We start from the raw sequence: 18,292 nt of genomic DNA, 5'->3' as shown, positions 1-18,292 counted from the left end.
TTTATAATATATAGTTAAAGATATTGGTGGTCAAAGTTGTGCATTAGCAAATGTGTCCAGTTAAAACGGTGCGAGTATTATGGGACAGAGAGAGTAAAAGTTTTAGCAAGATCATGTGCTCTTTGAATATCCCTTCTATCCACCTTCAAGATTGTGCTTTCTTGAAGTTGGCTTGCAATTTTCTTAATTTCCTTAAGTGTCAAGATGATGGAGATATCTCTGTTATCATTCTTTTTTAAGCTACTTTTGACGTGTATAAGAACAACGCAATATATGTAAATACTCTACTTATATTTTGCATATATTAAAAATGGTAGTATCTTACTTGACGGGTAACACACGTGCCTTTAGCTCTAGTTTTAGAACTTGGAAGTTTTTTATTCAATTTGTTGATTGCGTAATGGACGTACTAATAGGCAAACAACTCACAAGCACGGATAAAAGTAGAAAACTAATTTTAAACATAACAAAAAAAGACACGATATACATTCTCACCGTATTTTTGTAGGGTTAGAAGTTGATCTGGATAAGTATTAAATGCGGTGGCCACGTGGCCCACGTTACTTAAGTCTAATGTGTAAATTAGTCATTTAACTTTAAAATGTAGCAAATCAACCCCACAAGTATTTTGTAATGTGTAATTAACTATAATTGTTTATTTACTGGTCAAATCATCAGAAAATATATGATTTTCGCCGGAATAAAATGATGGCATAAATAATGTTTATAGTATTAGATTAAAGTTTGTGAGTTTTTTTCTTATTAAATTCTATAATGTTTCTTTCTAGCATAAATAAAAAATTTCATTTTTCTAGTTACAATGGCCGTTAGGTAATGGAGTCTATATATTCTTTCCCATCTTATTTGATGATAGTTGATACGAAGAGTCACCTATAGTATTTTTATAACACTACACTATTTCGATTTGTAAATTTTGGTATTTTAACAATTCAGATTCGAGGTTTTGGGGACATGATATATTTTATCGTACATATGTCACAATCCGGCAAAAATTATATAATTCCGATATTTGGTCGGCAAATTAACAATTGAAATTTATATACATCACAAAATACTTGTGGGGTTGATTTGCTACATTTGAAAGTTATAGGACTACTTCGAGCGTAAGACACAAGTAATGGGGCTAACTACCACATTCGCCGTATTAAAAAAGCATAGTTGGGATAGCTAACAAAGAAATAGAATAAAACAAAAATGAACTTGTAACTTTTAATATAAAAAAACGGCAGTAAGTAGTAATTGTAACTCCTAATAAAAATAAGACGAGAGTATCAAAAAAATGTTGTCGTTGTGCATAAATCTTTAATACTCTTTTTAATAAAATAAAATAAAATAATAAGATAGTTATACATATGTATAACTGTCTTATCTTATTATTTTATTTAGATGCCTATGAGCATATACGTTTGTGAATTTTACGGTAATCTATAGATCTGCGATCCGGATAACTTTTGCGATCTCGCATATTCTCTACCAATAAACCAATTTCTTGATAATCCACTAGATCTACGATCTTGGACAATAAAAATATGTATATATATATATATATATAATTAAAAAAAAGTCTCCATCAAAGACATGTAACAAAGGGAATAATATTCCTTCAATGCAAAATTATATGGTAAGACACTAAGAAACATGGAACATTCTACAATTGAAATCCAAGTATTTTGAAAATAACAACGTCTGACATAATTAGATGCAACTACAAACAAGCATCACTGTTTCTGCAAGAACAAAAAGCCACCTCCTCAAAAGCATGTTCAAAGCTGCTTTCTCACCCCTTACTGTAACATTAAAAAAAATGACTTGTTAATTGACAAATCTAAAAGATAGAACCAGAAAATTGACACCAGTTAAAAGTTCTCTTAATATAAAACAAAACAGCTACACCAGAAAGACATTTCAAAGAATAAAATAATGAAAAGATAAGAAAATTACCTTGAACTACCAGCAGCCTCATGTTGTTCTAGTCTCTTCAAAAGTGATTTCTCCATATTAAGTATAAATTCATAATGCTTTCTTGTACTATTTTCAACCGCAATCGGGTTTGCATTGTCCTCTGTTTTGGCAACTTCAATCATCCTTAAAACCTCTCTAGTCACCATATTTACCAAGATGTCTACCTCAACCTTTCCCACATCTCTCACTCGGCTCATAGTATCCTTTTGTAAAGACTCAATGCTTCCCAAAGTATATCTATCTTGGGGATATAAAATAAGACTCAGCATATCAAAAATCTTAGTGGGATCTTTAGAAGGATGGTTTTCATCAAAGCAGTCACGAGGAGGAGGGATATCGCTCTTATCATCACCAGAGTCACGGCGAATACTTAATTCTCTTATACTTTTCCAAGAATATCCAAGATCATATAATACCCAATTGCTGCTTAATGTTTCCCAATTGCGAATCAACCACCGTTGAATATTATTGAGTTCAACAACTCTATCATGATATTTCAAAACCGTATAAAACATCTCTAAAAGTTCAGCAAAACGGATACTTTCAGCAATGACAACAACTAAACTCTTAAAATGTTTCTCAGTGTTTGCAATCATTTTCCCATTGTCAATTCCCTTGAACAAATTCATCACATTATCACAAATCATACTAAAACTAAATATCCCAGGAATTTTAGTTCTATAATTGCCATCATAGCCTAGTGAATGAGCTCCTGGAAAATCCATAGTTGTATGCTCGGTAAAATCAGTCACTTTCCACCATTGTCCTTTAACTCCTACTGCCAATATATAAACTCTAGGTTTGAACACAAGAAACTCAATTTGAACATCACCAAAAACTACCAATGTTAAAATCATAAATAAACCTTGGTCACTCATCTTGTAATCAATAGGTTCAGCACATCTTAGTTTTTGACGAAACTTTAGAAGTTGACATTTCTTACCATTATATGCACAACAGTATCTCATCATTATAAGTTCAGACAAGAACTTCAAAGGCAACTTCAAATCCGATTCATCTAGATGAATAAGAAATCTATCTCTGTCTTGTACATCCTCTATATGAAATATATCACCCACTTTCACCTCTCCCTTCAGCTGCGCTTTAGGCTTATTCTTATCTTTAGAAATTTTAGGTGGCATTACCTGAAAACATAAGCCAAAACATTAATTTGAGACCTAACTGCAAAACATTCTCAAACAATATACAATTATCAATACACTAATTACGTGTTACATTAGAAAATTAATCCAATTGGACAAAAAAATAGAGCCTCTGTAACTACAGTCGGTCCCGTCCCTCCCCCGCCCCTTTTCTTTTGCATTAAAAAGTTCCCACTGTGTGGATCCAAAAGTTCAAACAACCAGAAGTTCCCACTGTTGCATTAAAGCGAACAAGAAATCTAACAACTACTACTACTAGATAGTAAAGCAATACATGAGCTGATGAGCAGAAGTTTCTCCTTAAAGTGAGAAGCATTCATTCATAACCAAATCCCCCCTCCCCCCCAAAAAAAAAATCCCAAACTTAAACAGAAAATTAACACGAAATTCTCCAAATTAACCCAATTCTGAAATAACCAGTTAACAATTATCCCACTGTGTGGATCCAAAAGTCCAAACAACCAGAAGTTCTCACTGTTGCTTTAAAAACGAACAAGAAATCTAACAACTACTACTACTAGATAGTAAAGCAATACATGAGCTGACGAGTAGGTGTTTCTCCATAAATGAGAAACATTCATTCATAATCAAATCCCCCCCAAAAAAAATCCCAAACTTAAACAGAAATTAACACCAAATTCTCCAAATTAACCCAATTCTGAAATACCCAGTTAACATTATCTACTGTGTGGATCCAAAAGTTCAAACAACCAGAAGTTCCCACTGTTGCATTAAAAACGAACAAGAAATCTAACAACTACTACTAGATAGTAAAGCAATACGTGAGCTGATGAGCAGAAGTTTCTCCTTAAAGTGAGAAGCATTCATTCATAATCAAATCCCAAAAAAAAAAAAACAATCTCAAACTTAAACAGAAAATTAACACGAAATTCTCCAAATTAACACAATTCTGAAATACCCAGTTATCATTAAAACGAACAGATCTTGCCTAGTTTAATTAAAACAATGGCCAGATAAACCCTAGAAGGAGAGAAAGACTTACTGCAGTTGTGAGCTTCTTAGGGTTTGATTTTTGTAGATAACCAAACCACAGTTGTGAATTGCCCAGCAGGGTTTTGATTTCTACTCAGAAATGGTGGTTTCAAGAGTAATTTTATTAGTAATGTGTGTAAATTTCATCGAGAGACTTGGAGAGTGGAGAGGCTGAGAAATGGTGTGAGATGTGAAAAATTCATTGCAGTGGAAATTTTTTCTTCTTTACTCCATATTAATTTACCCTACCTCTTTCCTCCATATTAATTTACACTCTTACACTCTCGCAGTAAGAAAAAGTAACTCAACAACTGCATACACTAGGACACGACTTGACAGTTGAAAACATTGACTTAGGTAAACAACCAAAAAAAATTACCCACATTGCTAATAAAATTTCGATTGTCAACCACATAATAGTCCCAATTCATTTCAATGAGCTAAAATTTCTAACAATCTCAACGAAATCGAAATTTACCAGATTGCTACCTCCTGTAATGCAACATACCTCAATCAATATTAGCAACACATTCTCAACTTATATTGACGTAACATTTGTAAGCAGCCCAACACAGGTTTGTTTGACGGTCCTTTGCACCTAGTTTTTTTTGCCAGCTATAGCCTACCTTGAGGCTTGCTGTAAGCGCATCCACCAAAGAGCTTACAAGTCCTCCTAATAAACCACCTCAACCCCGACCACGTCTTCTAAAACCACTAACTCTACCTCCTGTGCCGCAATATTCTCAGTATTATCAACAAATTGACTTGAGCCTTTTTTGATGCAATGTTATATTGACCACAACATAGCAGCATCAAGAAAGGCTCGAATCAATTTGTTAAAAAGTGGAATAAGCTGTTGATTGTCCTGTTAATAGCATCCTCCATCCTTATGGAATTGAACAAAGAAACTCTCCTAATACACTTGAAGTCGTTTATCAATTCACGGAATGGTATTAGCTCAACACCTGCATAAAACCATTCATAAGATCCCTTATCCGATGGCAATACATCTCCATCTCCATCTCATCCTGCATCAACAAAAAAGACTGTTAGTTACTACTAAAAAATTATAGAATATTACTACTAGGAAAAGGCCAGCCTCTCAATTGCTTTCTTTCTCATTTACAGTGAGTTTTATCCAGCATGACACGACCACCCAATCTGGATCCCCATCACTCCCATTATTACCCGGTCATCATTACTGTTATTATCATCATACTTGTACTAAATTTGCATTAACAAAAAATACAAAAATAATCAAAGAGCAGGTCAAACCAGCGATGACCAGGTTGAATACGAGAATCAGGCGAATCACTAGACTGGTACGGTTGGCACAAACTCTTTCCCTGGCGGGTCTGTTGCTGTTGCTTTTGCTGTTACTGGTGTTGGCATTTGCTCTGTTGCAGTCGAGTGAATGCTCTCTTTCTTCTTCGCCATCAATGACAGTTCCACCCCAATTACAAATTAAGTGAAACAGTTGGCACCAATGGTTTCGTCTTTGTGGTTTGTCCTCAACCTCATGAAATAACACTCCATTCATTTCATTATGAAGCTCCTCTTTACTCCCTCTCTCTGTTTACTCTTTACTCTTTTTTGAAAAAAAAAGGGAGCCTTGGTAATCTCACCGCTAAATGAGCAAAGGCATTCATCCTCAAGCAATAGATCCAAGGAAGTTCTTCCAAATCTGCCTGCATTCACAGGCTTCACTACGTTCAGTGCATCGCATTGGAGTATTACTTGATTGTAGTTCAATCTCTTAGCCAAATGGAGCTGCCATCGCCTCACCCATTCCCACCTTCCATCAATGGGTAGCAATCTAGCAGCTAAATGGGCCACGGTATTTCCGGACCTGCGTACATGAGTGCAAGAGAAAGAAACAAAACTTTCACTTAGACTACAGACATCTCCAATGATCAGATCAAAAGGTGTTGTTCCAATTCTTTTATCACACACAGCCATCACTATTTTGCTCGCATCACACTCACTAAGCTTCATCCCAAACCTTGCAGCCATTGCTTCTGTCAGCTCCACCCTCCAGCAGGCTTTGTATCTCCTCACCCCAACAGCAACAACCTCCCCGAATTACAGCCCCAAGAGCCACCATAATTGCTGCATAGCAGGAGCATGCCAGCAAGACCTCGAGCCCCCCACCTGTTCCTTTGGCTTCCTGAACACAGCACAAGCGTATTCCTTGTAGTCATTAACAAGTTTCAGAAATCCCACAATGCCCTGTTGCAGGATTCATTAAACACCACCGAATTTCTAAACGCCCACGCTACTGTCATACAAGCTAGCAGTTCATCTTTATTCATTTTTTAGGCAAGCCAAAAAAAAAAAGAGCGCTAGGAAAGAAGCCTTGGGCGCATCCAAAATCATAAGAGCGATTTCTCCCACACATCACTAGAGGGACACAAGAAACAAGAAGGAGAAATACCTGCATCCACACAATTTGCAGTATGTGATAGATGGTTTGAAACCAAATAGGATGTTCGTCCACTCAGCAACGTCACACGGCTTATACGGAAATGACAGCAACAAGTTAAATCCAGGGATGCCTCAGAAAACTATTTTTTATTCTTACCTTTTGATCTGAGCTTCAAGCGTCACTGCAAAAAGGAGAAGCTACCAAACTATGTAGTGATCGAGCCAAGATATATCGATTTGCTAGCATTGCCGGGAAATGATGATCATCCATCAATGTGTCAACAGGTATCATGATGCTTTCGATTCTTCCCCTTCTCCCAGTACCAACTACTCCGTACCAAGTACTATATGACAAAAAAAGAGGGAAACCCGATCCTCGTGACTACCTCTGCCAAATAGCACAGCCACCATAATGGCCGCAGCTGCAGCCGCGGCTAAAACACTAAAACTTCAACAAACAGACCACCAGAAAACAGAAATCGGTCAAGTTTATGGGATCTTAATTGGAATCTTCCATGGTGAAGAATGTAAAATTAAATAAAGGACACACAGATAATCGTAATCGTAATCGTAAACACATGCAGATCAAATAATTGCAACCATCATCTCTTTGCTGCCGCCGTAATACTTCCTCGCATCATCAGATTGTCTTTTCATCTCAACACTCCTTGTATCATCATCATCAGATGTCCTTCCATCTCATCATTCCATCATCAACATCGCGTAATCGTCGCCGCGGCAAAAGGATCGCCGGAGTTGAGAGGTCTTGGTGGAAGTGGTGGAGGTGCGTCATGTAACCCGCCACCTAGTCAAGGAGGTGAAAGCGGAGGATAGTCTCGACTTGACAAGATAGAACGTCGGCGGGAGAGACGGTAGAAGCAGCGGGGATTACGAGGGAAGGATAGCTTTGAGTTTTGAGGAAGACTCGTTCCAGATCTGAAATTTAGAACCCAATTTGAGCAAGTACAGTTTTCTACCTATTTATAGCAAAAGAATCTAGGGTTTTCTGCAACTAGGCCTCATTTTTATTTTACTTTTCTCCAAAATGCTAATGTGACGTTATCGTGTGGGGACACAACCATCCTCCACCTCCTAGTTTTTCCGGATCTCATATTATTGCGTCCTAATATCCGATTCGATGATCTATCCCGAAATATCCGATCCGATAAAAAATACGGTCGGCAAAAATATGTGATTCGTTTAATCCGGATTAAATTCGAAATTTCGGATGTCCAATCCATTTTTAAGGTTTGGATTATTCTTGCCTATACTTGGTCCACAATAATATTAGTGTGGATCCAAAATTAATAGTTTTCTCTAGCACATTTTTACACTCATAATGACCTTTATTATTTATACAGTAACTATAATAAATTAAACACCAAATTTAGACATAGTAACTTTTTTGAAGCATAGTAACCATATGTTTTTAAAAGCGAATTGTGACTTAAAATCACATTATTCAAGCACAACATGCATCAACGACACTAATTTGATATTTTTTTCACAATAATTCTAATAAAATGCCAAAATAAATTAGGAACAAGTTGTTGACTTTATTTTAAGACATGGTCCACAATCACTTTAGTGTTGACCAAGTCCATTTAAGAATTGGTGTTAAGGTTTCGAATATTTCGGATATCTACAAAAAATAAAATCGGATTTACGGATCAGATTCGGGTCAACCTTTTTTATTTTTGGATATCCGGAATATTTCGAAATTTAAAAAAAAAACAGTAGAAAATTCGAATAACTCGAACCAAATTTAAGGTTTTGGATATTTTGGATCGGTTATCCGAAAAAAATCAGTATAAACGTGATTAATTTTATACATTTTTTAAAATTCGTATAGTTTTCGAATTTTCGAATACCCGGTCAAAAAATTTCGGATTCGGATCACATTTTTCCTATCTGAAAATTTCGGATCGGATTCGATATAAGAAATTGAACACCCCTTGTCAGCATAAAATGGGACTGCAACATTTATTTGACGTTATAATATTGCAAAAATGGAGTTGCTTATTGTTTTAACGATTTTATTTATTTATTTTAAAATACATAATAGAGAACGGTTGTAACACCCCGTATTTTTAAGCCTGTTTTATTATTCTGTAATTACGATTATTAACGTAATTACGTCCTAAATTTTCCGAGCTATTTTAATAATCCTACTTATGTCTATCTATTTATTGTGACTTAATATCAATTATTTAAGCCCAATTTATTTTTCATACGATGAGTCTGCTCTTTCAAGCCAACTTTATTGCCCAAAATCTGATTTCTATTTCATCTTTATTTCTATTCTAAGTTCATAAATTACTATTTTGCCATTATATCAATTGAAAAACCAAAGACCCATTTTTCTTCTTGTTCCTTCTCCATACGTGTAACACCCCGACCTCTAAATCACTTATTTAATCATAATTAGCAGCGGAATTAACCTAATTCGGTCGGGACATCACCCGCCGTAACTCCCTCTTGGGAATTACAAGGCAACTATCGATCATAAGCTATTAAACTCCAAAATTCACATAATCATCCTTCTCAATTCCTTAATAAAAGTACGAAACTTAATCAAGAATCTTTACTTAAACTTGTTACAACTTAACATTAACTTAAGTGAACTTGGTAATAGTGAAATCCTCGCCACTACTCGTTTCCGTGGTCCCCAGCATTACCTAAAACGGAAAACAAAACGGTGAGCCGAAGACTCAGTAACAAGTTACCCTAGCATCGTAACATCATTTCAATTCATTTTATTTAATAAACAGGTAGAATAGAATATAGTAAAACATTTAATAAATCAACATTTCAGAAGCATCATTTCGAAAATATCATTTCAGGAACATTAAATTTCAGGAACATCGTTTCAGGAACATTATTTCAGGATCGTCATTTCATTAATCTTTTTCCTTTTAACATTATTATTCTGGTCGTCAGGACTTTACAGGAAAACATGGTAGGACGTCTCCTACTGTAATACCCCGTATTTATGAACATATTTTATTAATAATGATTAGCTTTATTAGCTTTTAAAGCATCTTAATTTGAACTTTTAAATTTTATTTTTATAAAACAAGTGAAGTATATTTCGTTTATATTTATTCTTTCGGTTATTTAAATTGATATTAAAACGTTTTGATTATAAATTATATTTAATTCCCTTAAATTTATCGATGAACTAAATTATGATTTTAAAGTGAATTTAACATTTTATAAGCAGAAATTATATTAAGTTATATTATTTAATGATTTTAAAGTTATTACGATTTAAGTTTAATTATTTTCTAAAACTATAACAAATTTTAAAATTATGATTTTGAAACTTAGCTCGTGTTAGTTTTATACGAGCAATTATTTTTCTAAAACTTGTTATTAATTAATTGGGCCAATTAAGATTATTCAAGTCCAAGAAAATTCCAAGCCCATGTGATTTAAATCTGAAATTTTATCACAAAAAGAAAAGGAAATATAAAATTGCACATCCATCCCCATCATCATCAATCTCACGCATCATCATCATCTCCATCACACCACTCCTTCAATTCCATGATGATACCTTGATGCACCATACATCTATGGAAGCTTCTTGCAATTTGCAAATTCACTACTACTTAGCTTCTTCTACGTGTAAACACCTAAATCAAACACCATCATCAAGCTCTCTCCACCATATGATGCACCACCCAAATCATCCAATCAACATTGATTTTCAATCTGATTTCTCACACCATTTCACCTATAAATAGAGCAAGAACTTACCCAAATTCATTCACCAATTCAATGTTATACTCAAAGTTTCAGTTAATTTAATTGAAGAAAAGAAAACCAAATAAAAATCTCCCAAATTCTTCTCTGCTTCTTGTTGTTCTCCTCCGCCGGATGCACCGCCGCGCCAACCACCGCAGCCAGCCTTGCCGCCCTCGCTCAGCCTCCTGCTCCTCCCTCCTGCTCGCCGTCCTCCCCCCACCACCATCGCCTTCCTCCTCTTTCTTCCTTCTCCTCTCGCAACCCCCAACTCCCTGCTCCCCTCTTTCTCCTCTCCGTCGGTCCCCCTCCTCGGGACTGCTTCGCTGCTCCGCCGCGTCAACCACCACCACCCTGCAACCCTCTCTCCTCCTTCTCTTTCCATCGCTCGCTCCTTCCTCTGCCTCTCCTCTCTCGTAACTCTCTCCTATCCCCTCCCTTCTCGCTTCGTTCCCACCGCAAACCACCACCAACAAAACCCGCCGCCATGACCACCTGTAGAACCGCGGCCACCTCCTCCCCTCCCGCCTGCTGTGCCGCCCAATCTAAGCCGTGCAACCACCCACGCAACTCCCTTTCTTCTCCTCTTCTTTGTCGTGCTCCTGCTATTGAGAGACCAAGTTGGTCTTTTGTTTTCTTTTTAAACCAATTCCTAAAACAATCAGTAAATGAGTAACCAAAAGTCCATTTTCTTGACCCATTAATGAGTAAGTTGGCCCATTCACCTATTCTCTATCTTAATTCCTATATTTTACTCATATTTATTTATATTCAAATATTTATTTAAGCTATTTGATTTGTTTTCACATTTTATTGTTTATTGAATTATTATTTCTAATAATGTTATATTAATTATTATTATTATTATTATTATTATTATTATTATTATTATTATTATTATCATCATTATTATTATTATTGTTATTATTATTATAATTGTTACAATTACTATTATATATCATTTTACTATTTTTAAAGTAAATAAAATGGACTATTCGTTATTACTTTACTTATTTGATAAAGTCGTTGATGTTTTATATATTCTAACGATGTTTTATTTATTCATTATTATTATTAATATTATTATTATAAAACATTTTCCTATTTTTAAAGTAAATAAAATAGATTATTCATTATTACTTTAATTATTTTATTATTATGAATTATATTTACAATAGGCTATACTATTTTCATGACAAGTTTAACATGAATATTTGTTTTCAGACTAAAGTAATTAATGTCGTATTTTACAAAATAAGCATATTTCTATAATATTAGTAACTATTTTAAAATAATTATATTAGGTAATTGTATTTGTTTTAAAAGAGTTTTCTTATAACATTATAAAATGTTTTCTTAAAGTGAATTCTAAAGTTGGTGATTATTTAGAATCTAAGGGTAGTTCGATGATAGGTTTTATTATAATTGGTTCGAATAACTATTAACATCGTGATTAAATTCTTACATTACAAGATTCGTTTCTCGGAATTCAAGGCGAACGATCCATTAAAGTTAATGAGTAAGAATTACTTATTGCGGTATAAGGTAACATCTATTGCTAACACCCACAATCCCCTTCGCAAATGCGTTTATGGAAATGATTTATGAATTTGAGAAATGCTTTATGATTTACAACCATGTTTATGATATAATTCTTGATTGGATTGTGGGATGCCTTTTGATTTCAATAATGATTTTATGAAAGTATTAATTATTTCAATGAGCTTTAGGAAGCATGATTTATGATTACGAAATGATATTCTGTCAACCCATGAATAAGAAACGAAACATGATAATGAAAAGTGAAAGACAAGGTTCTGGCAGTATTTGATCTGTTCTGTTATGTTCTGATTCTGATTCTGATTATGGTCGTGCACGTACCCTCGTACCCCGCTACCCCATGATGGGTAACGTCTGTTTCTGTCTGATTATGATGGTACGATCTGGTGGGAGACGTCCTACATTCTGTTCATACTTGCCAGTAACCATGAATGAATATTTTGAATAAATATAATGGAAAACTATTATATTTTATCTTAATTGTTTATCTTGAATTGCAAAAGATTTTATGAAATGATTTGCAAAAGGTTTTACAATATTCTACTCTCCTTCTGTTTGCAAATAAAATGAATTGAAATGAATTTACGTTGTTAGGGTAGTTGTTACTGGGCCTCGGCTCATGATGTTGCTTTTGGTTTTAGGTACCGAAGAGGACCACGGGATGGATTAGTGTGAGGACGTATCACTTAAAGCAAGGTTACTTAGTTTAATAAGTGAGCTTCACTAGTTAATTATGTACTAAAACACTAGCTTTAATTCTAAGAATTATTATGGTTTGTATTATGACAATTTAGTTAATATCACGAGTCTTTTATTTCATTAATCTTAGTTTAGATTAATATTGAATTATGCGCCTTGTATCTCTCAATAGAGAGGTACGGCATGTGACGCACCGACTAAACTAGGATTCCGCTGCTAATTATGGATTAATTAACTTAATAAAATTGATTAGAAGTCGGGGCGTTACACCTACGAACAGGGGAAGCCAGTGCTTCATAACAGGGGGAGTCAATGCTCCATAACAGGGGAAGCCAGTGCTTCATTTCAGGGGGAACCTTGGTTCCATATCAGGGGAAGCTAGTGCTTCTTATCAGGGGGAACCTTGGTTCCATATCAGGGGAAGCCAGTGCTTCTTATCAGGGGGAACCTGGGCTCCATATCAGGGGAACTTGACCAGTTCTTAAACTTTCATTTATCATGTTTACATTTCTTTTAGTTGAACATTAATCAGGAAAATCTCAATCATTCAGGGTGGTTCAATAAACCATTAAATCTCGTTATTTCATAAAATCGTTTCTTTCAGAAATTAATAATAATTCATTAAATCAATACCTTGCATAAAGCTGCATTATCATAAAACAATTCAATCAAATCATACTTGTAATCCCGCAATTCATAAAACATCATTATAAAACATCAATCATTCATAACATCATTCATAAATACATTTCGAAGGGAATGCGGGTACTAGCAATAACCGTTACCTCAACCGCAGTTTTTATACTTCCTGTCCGATGGATCGTCCTTCCTGGGCCCCGAGTCCAATTTCTTTCAAAATATTAAATTATCGAATTAGTATTAAATCGACAAATAATTATAAAATCGATATTTTATAAATATTAAGTTTATAAATAATGAATTTATAAATAACGTATTTTAATATAATTTCATAATTTAATGAAAATATTATTAAACGAAATTTTAATCGAAATATATTTATATATTTCGTAAATCGATTTTCATGAAAATATTATTTAAATTTCATATATTAACGAAAATATTATTTAAATCAAATTTTCAGTATATATATATATATATATATATATATATATATATATATATATATATATATATATATATATATATATATATATATATATAATCATCATTTAAAAATCCATTTTATTTCAAGGCTTAAGTAATCATTTATTTTCATAAAATATTAAGATTAGTAAGTATATGGACATGTTACCTAAATTCACTTGAGCTATTGGGCTAAAAGGAAAGTTGGGCTTGCTTGAATAATTAAAGGAACAAAGTTCCAATATTGGAACATGTTTCTCGCGGAACAGGGCACGAAGCAGGGGAGAACGGACGAAGGGGAAGGAGAGAGGGAAGGGAGGAGGGTGGCTGGCGGCACGGCGGTGCTGTCGAGAGAAACCCGTCAAAAGGCGACGGTGGAGGGTGATTTGCGGCGGCAGAGCACGAGGGGACGGAGGGGAAAGACACGAGCAAAGGCGACAACAGGGGAGGAGGTGTGAACCGAGGAGGAGATCGGGGAGCTTGAGGGAGGAAGTGGGTGGTTCTGGGCGGAGGCACGCCGGGTATTGGAGCGGATATTGGTTGGTGAAGGTGGTTGGAGTGGTGGTGGTTGCGGCGTGGGTGGTGTAGAATGGCAGAAAAGGGGAGGGAGACAGGGGAACGGGGCAGGGGATGCGTGCGGAGGAGGGAGAGGGTGAGGGAGGTGTGATGGTGGTGCTGGGTGGTCGGGAATGGGGCGCAGCAAGGTGGTGCAGCGAAGGGGAGAAGGGGACAGCAGTGGTGGCAGCCACCGGTGGTGGTGGTTCGATCAAACAGGAAAAAAAAGGGGAGTAAAATTGATTTTTAGTTTTTGAAATTCAACTTGAAATTGGAGCTGATTGAATGAAGAATTGGGGCAGATTTTTGCTCTGATTTGTAGTTTTAAGTAGAGTGAAAGAGAAGTTAAGGTCCTTGGGGAGCAAGGCATGAACAAGGACCGAATTGAGGGAAAGAGAGGAAGGAAGGAATTGCTTCCTTCTACCTGGTACACGTGAAGAGCAAGGAAAGGAAAAAAAAATGAAGTTTTTGTTCTTTTAAAGCATTTTGTTGTTTTGTCATTTTACTTTAGTTAGGCAAAAATTCAGAAAATTGATTTCTATTTTTAGGAAATTAATTTGAATAGAAATGTTTAAATAAAAATTTAGTTTTAAATAATCCTTTATATAAATATCGTTAACGAAAAATGAATTTAGTTTCCGAATAAATAAGAATGTTTTGAAATTATTAAAAATCCGAAATCAATTACGAAATAACTAATATTTAAAAAGTAGCTTAAACTCGTAAATTTGAAATTAAATCATACAATCTGAAAATTAATAAATAGTGTAACAATATTTAAAAATTCAAGCGAAATAAAACTTCGTTAATTAAAAATAAAGTTCGAACTTTAGGATTTAAAACGATTTTAAGCTAAATAAAAATAATTAAGCCTAATTAACCGAGTTTTAAAAATTCGGGGTATTACAATACGTGTAAATGGAGAGCTTTGCCACCAAGCCTTTGACTTTCCTTTATCTCCAAATTCTGTCCAAATGCATAGAAAAGCCAATTCATCCTTCTTCATTTTTGTGTGGTAAAATTTCGGATAGCCAAATGTCTAAACCATTTCTCAATTTCATGACTCACCATGTCAATAAAGCTTTATAAATAGCCTTCTAATTTTCAGTAATTTGGAAATTGCAATACCAAAACCCAATTAAAAAATGAGTAAGAAAAATAAATAAACCATTGATGAAACTTGAAGCTTTTCCACTATTTTCTCTCTCCTCCGTTTCACCACCGCGGCGCCACCTCCCTCGGCCACCGCTGCTACACTCCCTGCCGGAGACTGTCTCCAGTTGACGGCCGACCACCATCCTTATCCGGCACTATTCGTGGCCATTGTTGCTGGATGCGGTGCGGTGTTGTTGTTGTTGTTGTGCGGCTCCCTATTCTTTTCGCTGCTATGCTACTGCTTATTGCTTTATTGATCTTTTCCAAATAAAATCCTAAGTATAAAGAGGGGTTGTTAGTGGGCCATGATAATTTTAATGAGTTAGCAAGTTATTTTGTGGGCTTTGACTATGAATACAAGAAACTAGGGAAGGCCACGTAAGTGTAAGTGTCCTAAACTCCTAATCTAGTGGTCTTTCCCTTTATTTTGGTAGAATGAATTTTATTAATTCCTATGTTTACTTTGTATATTGTTGAGGTTTTTGAGTTTGATTAAAGGAATTGAAAGCAATGGTCAAGGATTATGGTATTTAAGTTGAGCTTCGTACTAAATTAAGCCTACGGAATTACGATCGAGGTAATTATTATGTCTAGCATTTTATTCTACATGTCCGTATACGTTATGTAATACTTATGTCCAGCAATTATGTTTATGTCCGTATGTGTACTATGTGAGACTACATGATTTTTATGTGATTTATGTGCTAAATGATATGATATATGTTTATGATTATGATCATGATGATATGTTAAAGTATTTTATTATTTTATGATGTTAAAGACGTTGTTCGGAAATAATTATGATATTTATAAAGTTATTTTAAATAAAGACGATGTTGCTTTTGTCGGCCTGGAAAAGTGAACTGAACTAGTAAATGGGCAAGTTACAGGTGGAGGCAAGTTAAAGTCAAAGTTAAAGTTAAAGGGAAACAGTTCCCCCCTGAAAAGATGTAAGAAAAGTCCCGCCAAAGCCTGTACTTGCCAATGAGCTGTAAAGGAAATGATTCCTTGCCGACACGGTTTTCAAGATAACGAGATTAAGTTAGTTGTTTCCGAACAATAAATGCTAATGATTGATATGTGCCAAATGATTTTCAAAATAAAACCGTTTTGACGGGTTGGAGTAATATTACTGAGTTTTCCGCTCATTTTTGGATTTTTCCTGTGTTTTTCCTGTTTTCTATTTTTATGATGATGTACAGGTTCGGTTATGGAGCTCAAGTTGCTCAAGAGGAGAGTTATTACTGGAGTTGGTAGTTTATTACGGGGATATCGAGATGAGAATTATTTATTATGGAAATCCTGTTATTGAGGTTGTTATAAGAATATTGATTTATATTTATTTATGGGAATATTGTATTGTTATTTAAGGATTATTTTATTTGTGGGCCCATACCCACAGGTCCCAGGATTAATTATGCCTAATTCCGCTGCTAATGATCAGTTAAATACGGTTTATTACCGCTAATTAAGGAGCCGAAAAGTCGGGGCGTTACAACGGTGGTTCATAATAACTGTGCTATATGCTAATGGAAACGAGGTAGTATATAGAGCAGTTGTCTACTGCAACTGTTACCTATTTTATTGTTTATTTAACGGTTAAATATGATAACCGCTCTATATTCCTTCTCCATTTATTGATTTTAGGCAGGGTATATAGAGAGCACCCTTCTCAAATTAACCACCGTAATGTATGACCAGACATATAAAGCGCCTCTTCCAACCGCTTTATAAACTTTATAAAGCGTTGAGCAGGAGAGCGCCTATAAGACGCTTTATAAAGCCTATTTTAACAGCTCTATATTCCTATTTTTGTAGTAGTGAATCCGTGAGTGAATATAACTCAACCATGTTTAAAATTACTTCTCACCTGAAATTAAGTAGAGAGAAAATTACTGGTGCAGATATGTTAGAAAAAACATACTCCCCTTTTCATGCAAACAATGTTGTCCTGCAAACACAGTATCGAGAAAAGGGTTTTAAGAAATATTCTGAATTGATATCTTGTCTTCTCGTGGCTGAACAAAATAATGAGTTGTTAATGAAAAATCATGAAGCACGCCCTATTGGCTTAACTCCATTCCCTGAAGCGAATATGACATCCTATAATGGGAAAGAATTACAGAAAAAAGACCATGCCATCAGCAGTGGTCGTGGCCAATGGTGAGGTCGTGGGCGTTGATCGCGGAAAAACTAGGTCGTTACTAGTCTCTCCTAATCAAACAAATTACCTAAACTAACCACTAAACACAAGTAAAGCGGTAAGCAAGGGTCGGAATCCACAAGGACTAAGGTGCGCTAATTTATGCTAATCGAACAACAAGCTAGGTCGAAACGAGTTGGAAAGTCAACTAACCAACTAAAACTAAATCAACTAAACTAAGAAATCAAAAGTAAACGAGATTAGGGAATGGGTCAAACAACAACAAATCATGGATTGAACCTAAGAGAATTGAAAACGGGGAAGATTCACAAGCACTACATGATAAGCGTTGAATTCACAAATAGCTCCAACCATCTTCCGACATGCGAGCAATTTTCCTAAGCATCAAGGATGAACTCCTGTTCTACCCTATCATACCCGGGGTAAATCAAAGTCCTAATTCAACTACATAATCAAGTTTAGGTCTTTAATCCCTTTTCAACCCAACTAGACTACTCCAAGCAATCATGGAACACTTAATTGATCAAGTTAAATGCAACATGTATTGAAAATGCCTAAACATGTGTAACACCCTTCATTTCTAAAATATTAATTAATTATTACTTATTATTTTTAGCGTAAAAAAATGCCAAATTTATTTATTTCTTTATTTATTTTACACCTAATATTATTAGTACGTAGTGTGGTTTTATGAACCATCTTTTACATAATAAGTATGTATTTTTGTAAATTGATTTCTGAAAAC

General features: G+C 35.0%; 1 protein-coding gene and 1 long non-coding RNA gene across 7 annotated transcripts; both read right to left on the bottom strand.

Moving 5' to 3' along the window:
* Positions 1 to 1,535: 1,535 nt before the first annotated feature.
* LOC110779855 (uncharacterized) lies at positions 1,536 to 7,527 on the bottom strand. 6 transcript variants are annotated; one of them, XM_056842311.1, is made up of 5 exons: positions 6,574 to 7,527; positions 5,415 to 6,368; positions 4,648 to 5,167; positions 1,963 to 3,128; positions 1,536 to 1,808 (listed from the first exon to the last, which is right to left on the bottom strand). In XM_056842311.1, the coding sequence occupies exons 4-5, from the start codon at positions 3,123 to 3,125 to the stop codon at positions 1,799 to 1,801; spliced, it is 1,173 nt and encodes a 390-aa protein (XP_056698289.1). In that variant the 5' UTR covers positions 3,126 to 3,128; positions 4,648 to 5,167; positions 5,415 to 6,368; positions 6,574 to 7,527; the 3' UTR covers positions 1,536 to 1,798. The 6 variants fall into 6 exon arrangements, with proteins under 6 accessions (XP_056698289.1, XP_056698286.1, XP_056698291.1 ...); XM_056842308.1 differs by having other exon boundaries at positions 5,415 to 6,573; positions 6,721 to 7,527; XM_056842313.1 differs by having other exon boundaries at positions 5,415 to 6,306; positions 6,574 to 7,526.
* Positions 7,528 to 15,283: 7,756 nt separating this feature from the next.
* Positions 15,284 to 17,310, bottom strand: LOC130471967 (uncharacterized). The gene is made up of 2 exons (XR_008932200.1): positions 17,254 to 17,310; positions 15,284 to 15,658 (listed from the first exon to the last, which is right to left on the bottom strand). It is a non-coding gene; the product is annotated as an uncharacterized lncRNA (long non-coding RNA).
* Positions 17,311 to 18,292: the final 982 nt, after the last annotated feature.

Source organism: Spinacia oleracea, chromosome 1, assembly GCF_020520425.1.
Source record: "Spinacia oleracea cultivar Varoflay chromosome 1, BTI_SOV_V1, whole genome shotgun sequence".
Taxonomy (NCBI): domain Eukaryota; kingdom Viridiplantae; phylum Streptophyta; class Magnoliopsida; order Caryophyllales; family Amaranthaceae; genus Spinacia; species Spinacia oleracea.
The sequence above is the reverse complement of the archived record's forward strand: the minus strand, read 5'-3'. Positions and strand labels throughout refer to the sequence as shown.